This window comes from Corvus kubaryi, unplaced genomic scaffold (assembly GCF_017639235.1).
Source record: "Corvus kubaryi isolate FWS band 111438036 unplaced genomic scaffold, C.kubaryi_AGA036_p1.0 split3-73, whole genome shotgun sequence".
Classification (NCBI taxonomy): Eukaryota; Metazoa; Chordata; class Aves; order Passeriformes; family Corvidae; genus Corvus; species Corvus kubaryi.
Genome location: NW_024582091.1, coordinates 38,048,142 through 38,062,632, shown reverse-complemented (window position 1 = coordinate 38,062,632; position 14,491 = coordinate 38,048,142). Strand labels below are relative to the sequence as shown.

General features: G+C 37.6%; 1 protein-coding gene across 4 annotated transcripts in view; it reads right to left on the bottom strand.

Moving 5' to 3' along the window:
- The window catches only part of PLEKHG1 (pleckstrin homology and RhoGEF domain containing G1), a 127,554-nt gene that overhangs the window by 75,607 nt on the left and 37,456 nt on the right, over positions 1-14,491 (bottom strand). For 3 of the 4 annotated variants that reach the window (XM_042017434.1, XM_042017432.1, XM_042017433.1), the window contains exon 3: positions 14,148-14,222. In XM_042017434.1, coding sequence (XP_041873368.1) covers positions 14,148-14,196 — 49 coding nt within the window. In that variant the 5' untranslated portion in view covers positions 14,197-14,222. Of the gene's footprint in view, positions 1-5,540; positions 5,712-14,147; positions 14,228-14,491 lie in introns of those variants that run through there. The other variant, XM_042017435.1, reaches the window with a different exon arrangement.

Here is a 14,491-nt window from a genome sequence, read left to right as displayed (position 1 = left end):
ATTGCATCAGGCTGTTTGAAACTATACTGTTTTCAGTATCCAATACTGAAAAAGAGGACCCTCGGCATTTTAGCAAGAGTAACTCCTGGGAGAATCTGAAGAGGTGACAAGGGATTTTTCAGTAATATAAGTCATAATTAGGACCAAGCCAAGAAGCAAATTTGTGAGTCATTATTTTGATCTTCAAGTCACATGCACAAGGTTAGTAGACATAATATGCAAAAACACATTCGAGTACTTTGCAGAAGCAGATCATTTTGCGTGCACATATGTAGATAACTAAGCAACTATTCAACATCACAGAAGAGGTTCTTTTGTGTTTCTGAAAACAGAGTTCTCTTACATGACTTTTAGGAAATACTTCACTAAAGACTTCTGAGCCTAAATTTCAAAATCCTACTAGTGTTTTCTCCTAAATTTGTCTCTAAACTGAGACAGTTTTAAACAAATCCATTTCACTTTTGAATGTTTCATAATGTTCTTCTAGTAGGAAAAAAAAAAATGGAAAGAAAAAACCCACAAACCCCCAACATTCAGGGTTTTATTACACACAGGAGCTAAACATGTATTTCCCATTTGTTCGGTAAGTAGGCCACAGATTTCTTTTTTTAATTCTGAAACCCATCCAAGTTAAAAATCTGAGCTCTTTTTCAAGCTTTGATTATTGTTTAGATTTCAGTGGCACATATACAGAACCACCCTAGAGCCCTCCCTTGCATTGTATTAATATTTGCAACACAACACACACAAAGAAAGAAAGGTAGGTGTCTCGGTAAGAGAGGGACCAGCCCCTAGCTTCCTTCCAGTCTACTTAAGCAACGACACCTCTCAATCAGGAGGTGCTTCTTCGGCAAGGAGCTACAGAAAACAATCCAAATCCTTCTCTCCTTTCTAACTCTCAGCCAATCTGATTATCAGGGTTTTCAAGTACTCTGCCAAGGTACTGAGAAAAGATCACAGGATAAAGTCTAACAGCCACAACTGTGTGATTTAAGAATGAAAGTGACTTTAAGTCATCAGTTCAGTACTGTTTCCTCTAATTACTGGATCATTTCCTAGCTGGACATTTACAGTTTTTGATTATACAGCTGCTAAGATACCTGTGATCACAGATGACTGCTATATTCAACAGCATCCAAAGTTCAAGGCAACAAAATGAACTCAAAGTAGCTTTTATCTTCCTTTCCGCTTAACCCTTCCAACGCCCTGTGCTATTACATGGTAATGGAAGTTACTGCTTCTCTGCAAACTGACAAGACCAGCGTGGGCAGGGAAGAACATGACAAAAACCCCCCTCTGCATTTAAAAATTACTTGTAAAAAAAGCTCTTTTATTTAGTAGTTTAGCACAGTTTTAATCTGTAACCTGCAATTCCATTCAAAACTTTCATAATCATTTTGGACTAGCTCAGAGATTTAAACCAGGGATTGCTCCCTTTTCCCTACTAAAAAAAAAAAAAAAAAAAAAAAAAAAGAAAAAAAAAAAAAAAGAAAAAAATTAAAAAGAGAATTTTAAAAAAAAAAAAAAAAAGGAAAAAGAATGTGCATTAATTACAAGGTACTGACTGACCTGGATTAGCCTTTATTCCACGTCAGCAGAAAAGAATTCCTAACATCTGCATCAATTACAAGGACTGCTGTTCCAAGTGGATTTCTTGTGAGAAATAAATGAAGAAAATCAACTTTTGGCTTGTTTCTGTGCCTAAGTTTAACCCTGTGTAGTCTACTAATGAGACAGTACCTTTCTTATAAAGTCTTTCAAGTTATTTTAGGAACACAGCAATGTTCCATCTCATCAAGTTTCTGCCTGTACACTAATTCCAAATGGCTGGGAGACCAGTTTTCCCCTATTTATAAATAATCCTAAGCATCTTAATCAAATGGGAATAGGGAAAAAATGCCTACTTCCAGACAAATAAAATGATGTGCAGGATTTCAATGCAGTCAAGCTCTAGCTCTTACATTTCAAAAAGAACATCCAAGCATTGTAAAGACTGCAAAATAAGGCATGAGAAACATACACTGTCAGAAATCCTACGTTATAACAACAGGCAAAAGAAGCTCAATCTGTTCAATTTACACAGTCAAGAGGTGCCTGTCTGAGGGTCACAACCATTTCTTCAAACAGAAGTTTAATGGTGTAAGTTAAACACACAGACATGTTTGGTCTAGAAACAGGATTGAACTGATGGAATAATTAGGGATAAAAATCTTTTTGCCATGGTTAATTCTACAATAGAAGTTTTGCGTAAAAGACTAAACCTCTTTCTAAACAGTATGAGATCCCAGAAATAAAACCTTTGCAATTCACGTCTTCAGCTTCCAAAGACCACATTTTGCAGGGGATGGGCTCACACACCTCCTGCAGTACTTCCAGACTTTAAAAACTTCTAAACACCTCTCCAACAAGTGCAGATTTAGTGTTTATTCTTTTCATCAGGAAGTCCACATATTTTCCTCAGCTATACCAAAACTTACTTGAAGACAAAAATTCCCGCTTTCCTTCATACACCAAATCCAATAGGTAATACGTGTACTGACAAGCAGAATTACTGCTGGACTCAGCATTGGACTTCAAAAAAAGATGATTAACATATACAATCAAACCATACAGTTTTGATTAGTTTTACTTCTATCATTTTAAATTTCAGCTTTATACAAGGGATGGAACTATCAAAGGCATTCGAATACAGAAGGTCTCAAATGTAATGGTTTTGCAGTTCTTCATAAACTCAAAGTTAAGACAACTAAGATGTCATCTCTGCAGGGACAGACTGTGCATCAAAGCCAGATGAAATTTGAAGCCGAGACCTGGAAGACACTGCTAATTTGAAAAAAGGTGGAAAAAAGTTAGTGACTTGCCAAGTGTTACTATACCTTGTTCAGTAGAAAGACCAAATATTCTGTAGAACTATCAAGTGTGTCAGATAAAATACATAGTAGCTGAACTTGCTTAAGTGGAAAATGTACTTCCAAACACATAACGTACTGGTAGAAAAATTATATCTGATGTATAAAATGAAATATCAATTAGTTGTGCTTCTTGACAGATTGTAAAAACAACTATAGGGTGAAATGTTTGAACTGGGATTTTCATATATCTTTACAAAGTAACAAACTAAGTCAGCCAAATACAGTACTTGAATACATCCAGACTTGAGGAAGCTTGCCAGAATGTCTAACTTGGCAGAAAAAGATTAAGCAGGATCAAGTCTGGTCAACAGGCAGTATTTTCAGCTCTACGAGACTCTGGGGTTTTTTTGGTTGGTTGGTTGTTTTCTTAGTTTTCTGGTTCTTTTTTCCCCCTTTCTAATATGAATTCAATTTTAGAGGAATTTTAAAGGCTTAAATATGGAACCACGAAGCCTCCCTGTATATCAGTGCTTACAAACACATTTGTTGGCTTATGTCAAAAGCAACCTATATTTCTTTTCTTTAAATTTAAAAATTAAAAAAAGGAGTAGACATAAAACCAATATTTTTTTCCCCCCATACATTATCTTCAATGTGATTTTTCCTGCCCCGCAAGCTTCCCTCCTCCCCATGTTCTCTGTATTTCACATTAAAGATTTCCTGGTATGACATTATCAGTGTGGCCTTTCCAGCTCTTTTATTCACATGCAGAGAAGGGTGTGGGTAACTTATAAAAGTAGCTGTAAAGTAAATATGCCTATAAACTCTGACAATTTTATAAAAGGCAGTTATTTGTCTGAATTCAGAAGTGACAACAATGCAGTGACATTTTCCCACAATAGGTAAGTGCAAACCTGGTTTTGGGTATTGTACACTTCAGTAACAGCAGTAATTCCATTACTGAAATTTGTCAACTTAAAAAGCTTGTGCAATAATTTTTAGTCTTAACAAGACTTTGATTTCCCCACATCTCAAGAAAAGGCTCCACAGAAGCCAACTATCCAAATAGCCCATCTATCTTCCTAAAATGTGAAAATCTAAACACAGGCTCAGCACCCACAAAGAAGTGAAAAATATAAAACAAAAACCCCCAAAACAACCTCAAAAAATCTTCATTTAAAAACAACACATTCTTAAAACACCAAGGAAATGTATGAAGCTGAGTCAAATCCTGCCCATCAGGGCTCATAAAAAAATTTACCTCTATCCAAACAAAGTCTAAACCACTATCTTCAGGCTGTTCACAAAAAGGAGGGCTCAGTACTTAAAAATGTGTTGCAATTCTGGTGGTTTTGGCTCAATCTCCTGCACCCTGATTACACAAACACAGCCCCAGCTGGGGCCAATGCTAGCTCTGATAGGGTTGTACCATTCCTCTCCGGTGGCCAGGAGAGCTCAGTGTAGCACAGGGCACAGGAACACACTGGGACAGTTGGATTTAGACACAAAACTACTCCAAAGGCATGATCTGAATCATGTATCCATCTGTCTGAAATATGTGTGGCAAAATGGCCTGGAGCTGCTCTATTAATTATGTGGATTCCAGTCAGGCCTAAAGTGATGAGCAAGTTGTGGTCTGTGATGAATGCACAGCATCCATATATGATACAGACGTTTAAGTCACAACAAAAGATTGCAGAGGCCCAGCTGTACATAGAATCAGTTGTTCTGATTCTAAATCAGAACAATTTAGAATCAGTTGTTCTGATTCTAAAGCAGAAAGTCTAGCTTTCTGACTTGACATACAAGTTTCTGGAAGCAGTGTACAGAGAAACTTCCCCAGAAGCATAAAGCACTGTGAGTTCCCATTGCTGCTTCTCCAAATTAAATGAAGCTTTTCATGTCATCATGAGCCCTTTAGCTTTGGGAGCTGGCCAAAAAACCAGTACTCTCAGTACACCTGAAGCCTTGTAGAGCAGATAAACTCTATTGTTAGAAAACCTTAGGCATAAACATAAGACCTGTTTAATAGCCATCAGTCCCTGTTACCATGGTTGTAGCCATATCTTGCAGTAACAGCTGAAGAACTGTGACAAACATAGGAACTCAGATTCTCAACAGCATTAGACTTCTTCACCATGTGAAATGCAGGCATTATTTGTCTTCAGCACTCCTCTTACGAAACACTTAAAATATTTCTGAGCGCTTCATTAAATGCACAAGATTGACAGGAAATATGGAACAAGCCAAATATTTTTATTTGTAGATCCTAAAATTACCATTTCAAGATGTAACCTGAAACCTCAGTGCTGCAGCACAGCTCACCCATATAGCTCCTTGCAACCACCAATTACTCCGTAATTACAAGAACCCATCTCCTTCCAGGAGGTGCTCTTTTAAGACCAAAGTCTCAAGAAGTGGGTCCAGGTATTTAAGAAGATGCAGGTGTGAGTTTTTTCCTTCAAGAGGTTGAAATGAGAGGGCGTGGCAAGCAGCAGAACGAACAAAAAACCTTTAAAAACGAATATACAATTAGGACATTCTTCATCAATATTTCTGAGGAGATAAATGAGCAACTAGTTCATGATAGACTTCACACTCAAGAAAGTCATCTTTCTGTCACATGTCTCCTTTCTGTCACAAGGATTTCCTAGCTAGCAACTGTCAGTGGAAAGGATCTTTACATACTTTGCCTGTTTCAGCAGGTCACAAAATATCTGTGTAGTGGGCAGCTTTGGGGCTCCTTCAATTTCCTATTTGAAATTTGCCAAATGCTGTAAGATTAGACCAGTGCCTCCAGTTAATACTGTCACTTCTCTGAAGGTGGAAAGCCTATGATCCTCAAAAATTTTAGACAGCCTTTAAACAAAAAGAATGTATTTTATTACTACTCAGTTGTGAAAAAAAACCCAAAACACTAAAGACATAAGAAAAACTCTATTTATACATATCATACTTAGAGTGTGAAGAAGGCTCTCTGTGTCTCATTTTGAGTGACTACAGAGCTCCTGGGGCTGGGATCTAATACCAAGACTCTCCATAGGGTAGGGATCCTAACTGAGGACAAACCTTAAATGCAGCCGTTTGCTTTTTGGAAGAATTGTAGCAGAGTCTTATCTTCCTAAAGGATTTCCTGTTGCCTACAAATTGTATTCATATGGAAAAACTACAAAACATTCAAGGCAGGACATCCCATCTTTAGAAACACTGGCTTTCTTTGGATATGAGCACACAGAACCATCTCCTGGCCAGACATCAGGCAAAATTCCCTAACAATTAGCCTCATACATAACTTGTTTCTTCCAATATTGCTTTCCATGGTAAAACACATACCTTCTCATGAGATAAGATTTAACCATGAACATGAAATTTTTATGCAGTGAAAAGTACAAATACATAAACTGATAATCACCCTTCTTAACAAACAGACATTGAGAGGAAGCATGTGGTTTATAACTATCTCAACAGAAAGTAGACATAACAGAACCCAAATAATTTGGATTGCCTGGCTTTCCTGAACCACAAGAGTCCAGATTTGCTAGGACAGAGGTTAAGCTCAAATTCTTACCGCCTTAATCATTTTTTTGGTAATTCCACCATTGAAGCACAGGCTACATTGTGTGCATAAGGGGAAACTAGTGTTTACTGCACCTGGAAGCTGTGTCCCTTTTAAATTAATCTACAATATATATGTTGCAGGAACCACTGCCAAGATGTAATGGAATTTATTTTAAGACCCACTCCGCAAAATCCACAGCTAAGAACAGATATTTTTTTTAAAAGAATTTGGTAACTTTTTGTGTCTTGAACTGCACAATTGGTTTTGCAGCATATTCTGACCAAAGAGACAACCAGAAACGAATGTGGATATAATTTAAAGAATTGAAGTATCCTATGTGCTCTTTTGCCTGCACAGCTAATGGATCTGGACACAGTACAGAGGCAGCCTCCCACCTTTCCTCCCCTTCCCTGCTCTCCTCAGCTTGCTGACTCTTCAAGAAGTTGACTTCAGGAGTTTGATATATCGCTTCAAAACCTTTTATTGCTCATAAAACATCAAAGCTACCTCCCCTTCTGCTATATCAGCAAGTAGCATTTCCCCCCTTTTTTAGGCTAAATAAAACTACAGGGAGCCAATTAAAAAAGCAAAACATAACAACTAAGTTTTCCTCTGCATATATTAATCTCTGAAGTTTAAATTTAGGGTATCGAGGCCTCTCAGCCCACTTCTAATGTCAGTGGCATAGTTTGAAACTACTGCTAGACATATAACTGGGTAATTAAACAACAAAAAAATAGTGATACTTACTACTAGCATGCTTACATTTGCTAACTATATAGCACCTGTCAAAATACTTCAGAACTAAATGGTCAATAACAGGGAGGTACCTGTGCTGCTGCAACTCAAACAGCAAAATATCTTTGTATCTTTATTTTTACTACTTTGGATCTTTTGGTTTTAAGGATGTGATCAACACAAGATGAAAGAATGTAACCTTGACATTCTCATTTATCTTAAGAGTTGCAGCTCACTTTAACTGGTAGCAAGTAATCAATTTTTGTCTCTTATCCTTCCATGTCCTTTAAGTTGCTTTGGAAGAAATATGGCTGGGGAGGTGGTGAAATCAATGAATCTGAAAACAGATTTCTGGCTTTTCACTTGAATAAAGCAGCAAGACAAAATATGGCAGAAATTCCAAAAGGGGGGGGAAAAGCACAGTTGTTGGGATGAAAACTGATTTACATTTAAGAAACTGTTGAAAAATTAACTGTTATTATTACTTAGTTTCTGTATATTAACCCTGTGCAGTTGCCAGCAATCTGGTTTGTGTTTCCACACAATAACATGGAATATATGATAGTAAAGAAAAACACCTCAAACCACCACCACTAAAAAGAAACCAAAACAAGCCATGATGAAAGTGGCAAAGGAAACTATTTTAAATTGGCATTTCCAACAGGACAATTGCCATTATAACTGTGCCTTTTTAGGCTGTTCCAGTTATTGCAGAACAGCAATTTAACACATAGTAGTTGCTTTAACACCAATAACTGTTCTGTTTGGTGACAAAGTCTTCCCATAAAAAAATCTCAAGAGAGGCAATGGTATCATTCCCAATCTAGAAAGAGCAGATGCAAAGCATACTGCTAACATCTGTAATCACAGAATAGTACTTTTATATTTTTACTCCAGGTCACACACAGCTAAGACTGCAGTATTACAGAGTGTAACTTCTGGCTGGGGCCTTCTCCAAAAAACTATTATGATACTCAAATTATTTTTAAACAGAAAAAGATAATATAAACGTGCAATAGCTTTTTTAGGATCAGCAGCACATTTCTGAGGTGCTAAGCAAGACAGATGCTAAACATAACACAAAAATTTAAAAATGCTATTTATGAAGGAATGTTCAATCATTTTTTCAAGCATTTTATATACAGAGCTAAGCTCAAAATAATTAATACGTTCAATAATTAGACACTGTTTATCATTCCTTATAGGAAAAGGAATTTTTACACTTCAATACACAGAAAACTAGTATGCCACTTCTTTCTTTTCTTTAGCAAGGAACCTTGGCTCCTCCAGGAGTGTTTGAATTGTTTTAGAACAGTTTGGAAGAAATAAACAGTTTATTTAGAAATAAATTAGTACCATTAGGATTCAGAAGGGCTTTAAAGAAACTGTTTTTCATCAAGATGCATTACATTTGACTGCTTCATGCAAGCAACATTTAGCCTCCCTTATTTTGAACTACCCCAAACTGGTTATTTAGTATGTGCACATTATGTCTAAAACATGATACACATAATTTTATATCATGTGCAATTCATTGATACAAAAGCAAAAAAATGCATCAAACTCAAGTGCTACACTTCTTAATTACTTGAGAACTAAGAATTAGTTACCACTGAAAGAGAAAAACAAAAGTAATTGTTTGAAAATGGGATCATTGATATAAAAAAGCCCTCCATAGTTTTCCAAACCTCAAGTTTAAGCTGTTCAGGCCACATAAACTTTTTATAATTCATGGATGACTGCAATACTGATCTTTGGCAGGATACCAGCCAGTCAGGACACCAGGGAAAGTGCCTGGCATTTGAAGAACAAGTTATTCTACTTGTTAATAGCCCAACCTTTGTAATCAGTGACTTAATCACCATTACATTACAGCAACTGCATCTTCACTTCTGATGAGGGGCAGGCTTTACTATACTCAAACATTTCACAACGTCCAGAACAGTCTACCTCTCGCTGCCCTTCACTGCCCTAGATCAAGACAGCCACCACCTCCTCCTCCTCTTCACTGAGCTGAGGAAGTTTGGAAGACCGTCCAGTTTCAGCTTGTTGGCGACTGAGAAAGAAAGTGGGACCGAGCCAGCATGGCTCAGTGACTAAGGCAGTTCATCACAGTGCTTTCAGGAAAACAGCCAGTCGATTCAAGGTTGTGGTTTCATGCCTCATGCACTACCAGAGAACACGAGCTGTGCTGCACACCACAGGGGCTGCACACAGACTGGCTGTAGCAAAGCAGCCTGCTTCGGCTGTTGCTAGTGCTCAACTTCTGCGGAGCAGAGGCTCACCCAGATGTCAGGAGTTATGACAAGAGTCATTATGCATTATGACAAGAGCCTACAACCCCTTTTTCAAAGCAAGATGTGCCACCCTCTTGCGGTATGCATAGGGAGGCCAACAATTTAGCGAGGAGTCAGAAACAGAATATCCAATTTCATCACCCTTCCAGTTCTCATTTCTCCCATTTCCAATCAGATTTCAAATCTACTTAGGCTTCATCACCTCCTTTTATAAACACTAGGGTTAAGAATTTCAGATACTGTCTTTATACAGAGACTTCCTCCTCCATCAAGATATGATTTTGGGGGCATTAAAAGCTGCTGCAAAATGAGGCTATGAACAGTAACTAAGGAATAATAACCTGGCAAAGGAAGATTAAATTACTGGGGACAGTGAGAATATAAAAAGCATGTAGTATGTTTTCCCCACCATTTTTCTAGCTTCCAGCCATTTTCAGCTAAAGGCCTTTCCTTGGTTCACAGTGGCTTATTTATTTGGAGCTGTCTTCTCTGGTCTCCCCTTCAACTCATGTGGTTTTTTAAAATTCACAATATCCCTTTGCAGGGAAGTCCACAACACCCACCACCATCTGTATAAATAGCCAAGGCCTTTTATGTTCCATCTTACCCACCCAGTGTCAGCACACAGATTTTTTTGGTGCCCATCTCAGCGTAGTGATGTACCGTTAAGCCTAAAAGTGCACTATTACTACAGTTGCCTAAAACTTCATAAGCACATAAGATCTGAAAAAGCTTTAGAAAGATGCTTCATTTTCACATGTACTTCAGTGTTTCTTTAAAAGGGATGTAGTAATAATAAAGCATAACAACAACTTTTTCCATGAACATGACACACTGAAAGCCCACACAGCATTGGGACTAAAGGCAGCATGCAGCATTTAGTAACCTGTATGACCACACCCTGGCATTCCTGCCATGAAAGAATCAGCCGTAGCAAAATTTGGAGGTAGAAATACTGATGCCATTTTCTTCACTGCATTTGAAGGGTTTGATCCATTGGGCTGTGCTTGCACGTTTCTCCTGTGCAGTGTTGTGTATTACAGCAGAAATAGCACGCAAACGTAAGTCAGAGGAGTTACAAAACGGAATGAGTCTTATCACAAGCAGCAACAGAAAGAGCTGGTAGGCTCCCACTAGTGCCATCAGGTACACAATGCAAGGAAAACCACTGCTCGTTGCTGTAGGATATTTTACAATGACATAGATTTGCTGTCCACAGGGATTTGTCAGTAGCTGTTTGTAAAGTCCAGGTGTAACACTCGTTTCCTTCAGGATGCAAGTGTGGACCATGAAGTCAGTAAGAGAGGATCCAGCTGTGGGAAGTCATGCCTCTTACTTCATGAAAAAGTTGGTGTGGGAAGAGGGAAAGGAAGAAGACTTTGTGGGAGTTTAACTTCCTCATATCTTCTTCAAATATGTCTACTTTTAAGGCACAGAAAAACAACCAGTCAAGCTGACTGGAGAAACTGAATAAAGGTTCCCACATCCATATACATTTTCTAAGTATTTTGCATAAAGCTACTGCTAAGGTAGCACTTTGATACCCCAAGAACTTTGAGTCTGGGAGTCTTCCAAATAGATACTAAGGCAGACCTCATCTGGTTTCTTTGACGCAAGCCTAGCTATCTTAAGAACAGCTGTTCATCATGGGTATCATGACAAAAAATTAATCCACTATCCATCCACAGGATGAAACACTTGTGTTTCATGAAAAGTATTCAGTATCATCAAAATTTTCTTAAGCTATAAAAAGTTTGAATCCTGTAAGACAGATAATTTGTAATGAAAAAAGTCAACAATCATTCCCCTAAATTTTTGCAAATAAGTAACTGCTCAGCTCCAGATACCATCATGAGCAGCCACCATGAATCACAGCGGCCTCTCTAAAGGTGAGAGGAGGAATTTGTGCAGGGGGTGGGGTACTCCTGTCACAGCCTTATTTCCAGTGGTTAACCATACTACAAGTTTAAGAGCGACTTTTCAGCAAACACAAGCAGAACAAATGCTAATTCCTTTGCAAGCTAAAACAGAAATACACTCAATCCACTTCCTGGTATTGACATAGTACATTGTTCTAAATGCATCCATTGTAAATAGAATATAATAGCTTTGCTGAAGGTAAACAGTTAAGAAATAGTTATACGTTGGTCATGGTAGGAGTTTTTTGTTTTAATTTGTTTGTCTACCACTCCTTGATAGCTACACAAGCTTCTTGAAAAATATTTTTCCCGGTGTGATATGCACACACTTCCATCTTTGCAACAACCACATCTCCAGGTCCTGGGCTTTTTTCTCCCGAAAGCACAAAGCAAGCATTGACATTTATAAATGTAACTGTTGACTCTAAAAGGTTTGACAGAAGAGGTGGCAGAAAAGCAAATAGTCTGCCCACCCACTGGGGACCCTCGAGTCAAGGACTACGTTACAGTAACTTAATTACAGGAAACTCCTTTCTCAATTGTCTGCTCCTGTGTGCTCCGTGGCTTAACTGGAGTATATGGAGCAGTGGGTCAGGGGCAGGGAGGGGCACTGCTAGGTTAAAGCAACATTGGCCTTTTCAAAGTTTCCAGATAATCAGTTACTTGCCAACACTTTGCTTAACCCAACTTGACCCTGATAAATGAAAGAGGTTAATTGGTAGAAATTTGTAACAACAAATACAGCTTTTTCTTTTCTTTTAACCAATGGCTGCAAGAATATTTCTTTGGGAAAAAAATCAAATAGTAATAAGATGATAAGATTTCTGGAAATAATTACAAAAGTTCACATAAATGTTTATGCACATAAAGAGCATTGGTATTTTAATCATGAGAAATGAAACACCCACTTCTCAATTCTGACTCAGTCATACCAGTGAAACTTTTCTACATACCAGTTAGTTGTATAAATGCTAACTAAATAGAGATGCATATGATCAAAGACTGACTGTGGAAGTTTATCCTGTAAATCCATGCTGCAGCATATATGTCTGACAATTTTTTCCAGTAAACATTATCGTAACATCTTTGAATGTATTTATGACAATAAACCAACAAAAACTCTCGTTAACTGCCAGCACTAATGACTTCATATCATTAGAATGTTTTATGCATAGTAGAGTATTTTCATCACGACATAAAAACAGGCCTCTTAAGTGTAGATTCATTGTTATTCATTAGTTCACCCTTTTTTTTAACATCTAAAAATTAATTTTGAAACAGCAGTTAAAAACAAAGCATCCAGATTAAACCAAGTTTTGTTTAAGTTAACATTGCATTTGTTAAAGTGCACACACAGAATCACTCAGAATATTCTGAGTTGGAAGGGGCCCATAAGGATCACCAAGTCCAACTTTTATGTGAATGGCCCATACAGGGGTCAAAGCTGTGACCTTGGCATTATCAGCATCCTGCTCTAACCAGCTGAGGAAGGATATTTTATACAGACTCTGGAATAACTTCATGAGCTCTTATCACAACAAAATATGATAACTGCAATTTGAAAATGAAGATTCAGAATAATCTCATCATTTTAGTTAGCTATGTTTTGTCGTAGGCTTTCGCTTCAAGTGGACTCACTCCAATGCTTTTAGCATAAGTATTTATTTATAAGGGTGACACACAACATGTGAATCAGAGAGAGCTCAGTCTTAAAGACTAGCTGTAATTGCTTCTCCTCTTGTGTTGAGAGTTCTCCCAGTAACATGTATTAAGCTTTACAGTAAGTTTTAGAAAGGCCTTCTGCAGTCAAGCGTAAAATTTTAATACCCTTTAAATGAAGAGAAATGCCTTTTTCTACTGCTATTGATGCACTTCTTGAAATTATTATTGCAGCATGTTTCTCCATGCCTTTCAAATGCCAAAACTGAGATTCAAAATCCAAGAAAAATATTTAAAACTAAATTTTGAGATGTCTGTCTTGAGGCATAGAATAAACCAGCCTGAGCTGTAAGCTTTAATCAAACTAAAACACACATTTTAATTAATATAGCCCTTGTGTGAGGATCTAGAAAGCAAGGATATACAAGAGCTACTACAGTTTTTACACAATATTGTCAGAAACACCTCACAATCTTCACATGAAATAGCAAATTCTTATAAAATATTGTAATGACACATCCACCAGTGATTCTGAGGAAGGAATCAAATTAGCAGGATTACAATTTTTTCAAAGATTGGATTTTCCCTGAAACCAAGTACCAGATCTTCAGATGTGGGAATTTAAAATTAATAGACCTTGAAAAGAAACAAAATGGTCTGACTGAGCACTTCAAGATTCCACTGATTTAGTGAAAATCACACAGACAATTCCTCCTTGTATCAATCATCCCACATCTTAAATGTCAGCTTTGGTTTTGTGAGACTCAAGTATCCCATATGAAAACCTGGCTTCAGTTAACAAGATCTCTTCAGCAAATGGGACAAAACATCTTCTCTAACACTGAAATCCTAGCAGTGCACTGGTCCTCCCCCCTATTATATATTTTAGTACTATCATGGATGATGGGCTAGAGAGGGATGGAGAGCTTACACAAAAATAAGTGAAAATTTCCTGCTATCTAGATAAATATGCACATATGATACTAATTCAGCTCTCCCCTTAAATTTAAGGCCAGTAAGAGAAACTCAGTTTTTAAGTTCAAAAAATTTTTCACAGAATCATCCCAATGCTTCTTTTTTTTTTTTTTTTTAACAGTCAAAAAAATGGAAGAAAACTACTAACCTTCACTTCTGGGCACAGGCTCTGTAGCACCCGGTGTTTTATCTGGCATCTCTGCAGACACAGGCTTAGTAAAACCTAATGGACACAAAGCAAACAAAGTTCTCCATCAAAACCAACACGTTTCAGTTAAGGCACTCCCCTGCTCCATGGCCCCTGTGAAGGATGGGTTTTCAGCTTTCATAGTTTCTGTGTTTGTGTGTAAGGAGTGTAAACAGGCAAAACTCCCTTGGGATTAACTGCAATACCATTCGGTAGACTCTCAATTGGATGTACTACCAGGTAGGCAGACACAAAAGGACCCTCTCATACCTGAAAGTGCTAATTACATCTGGGGAACTTCTGCC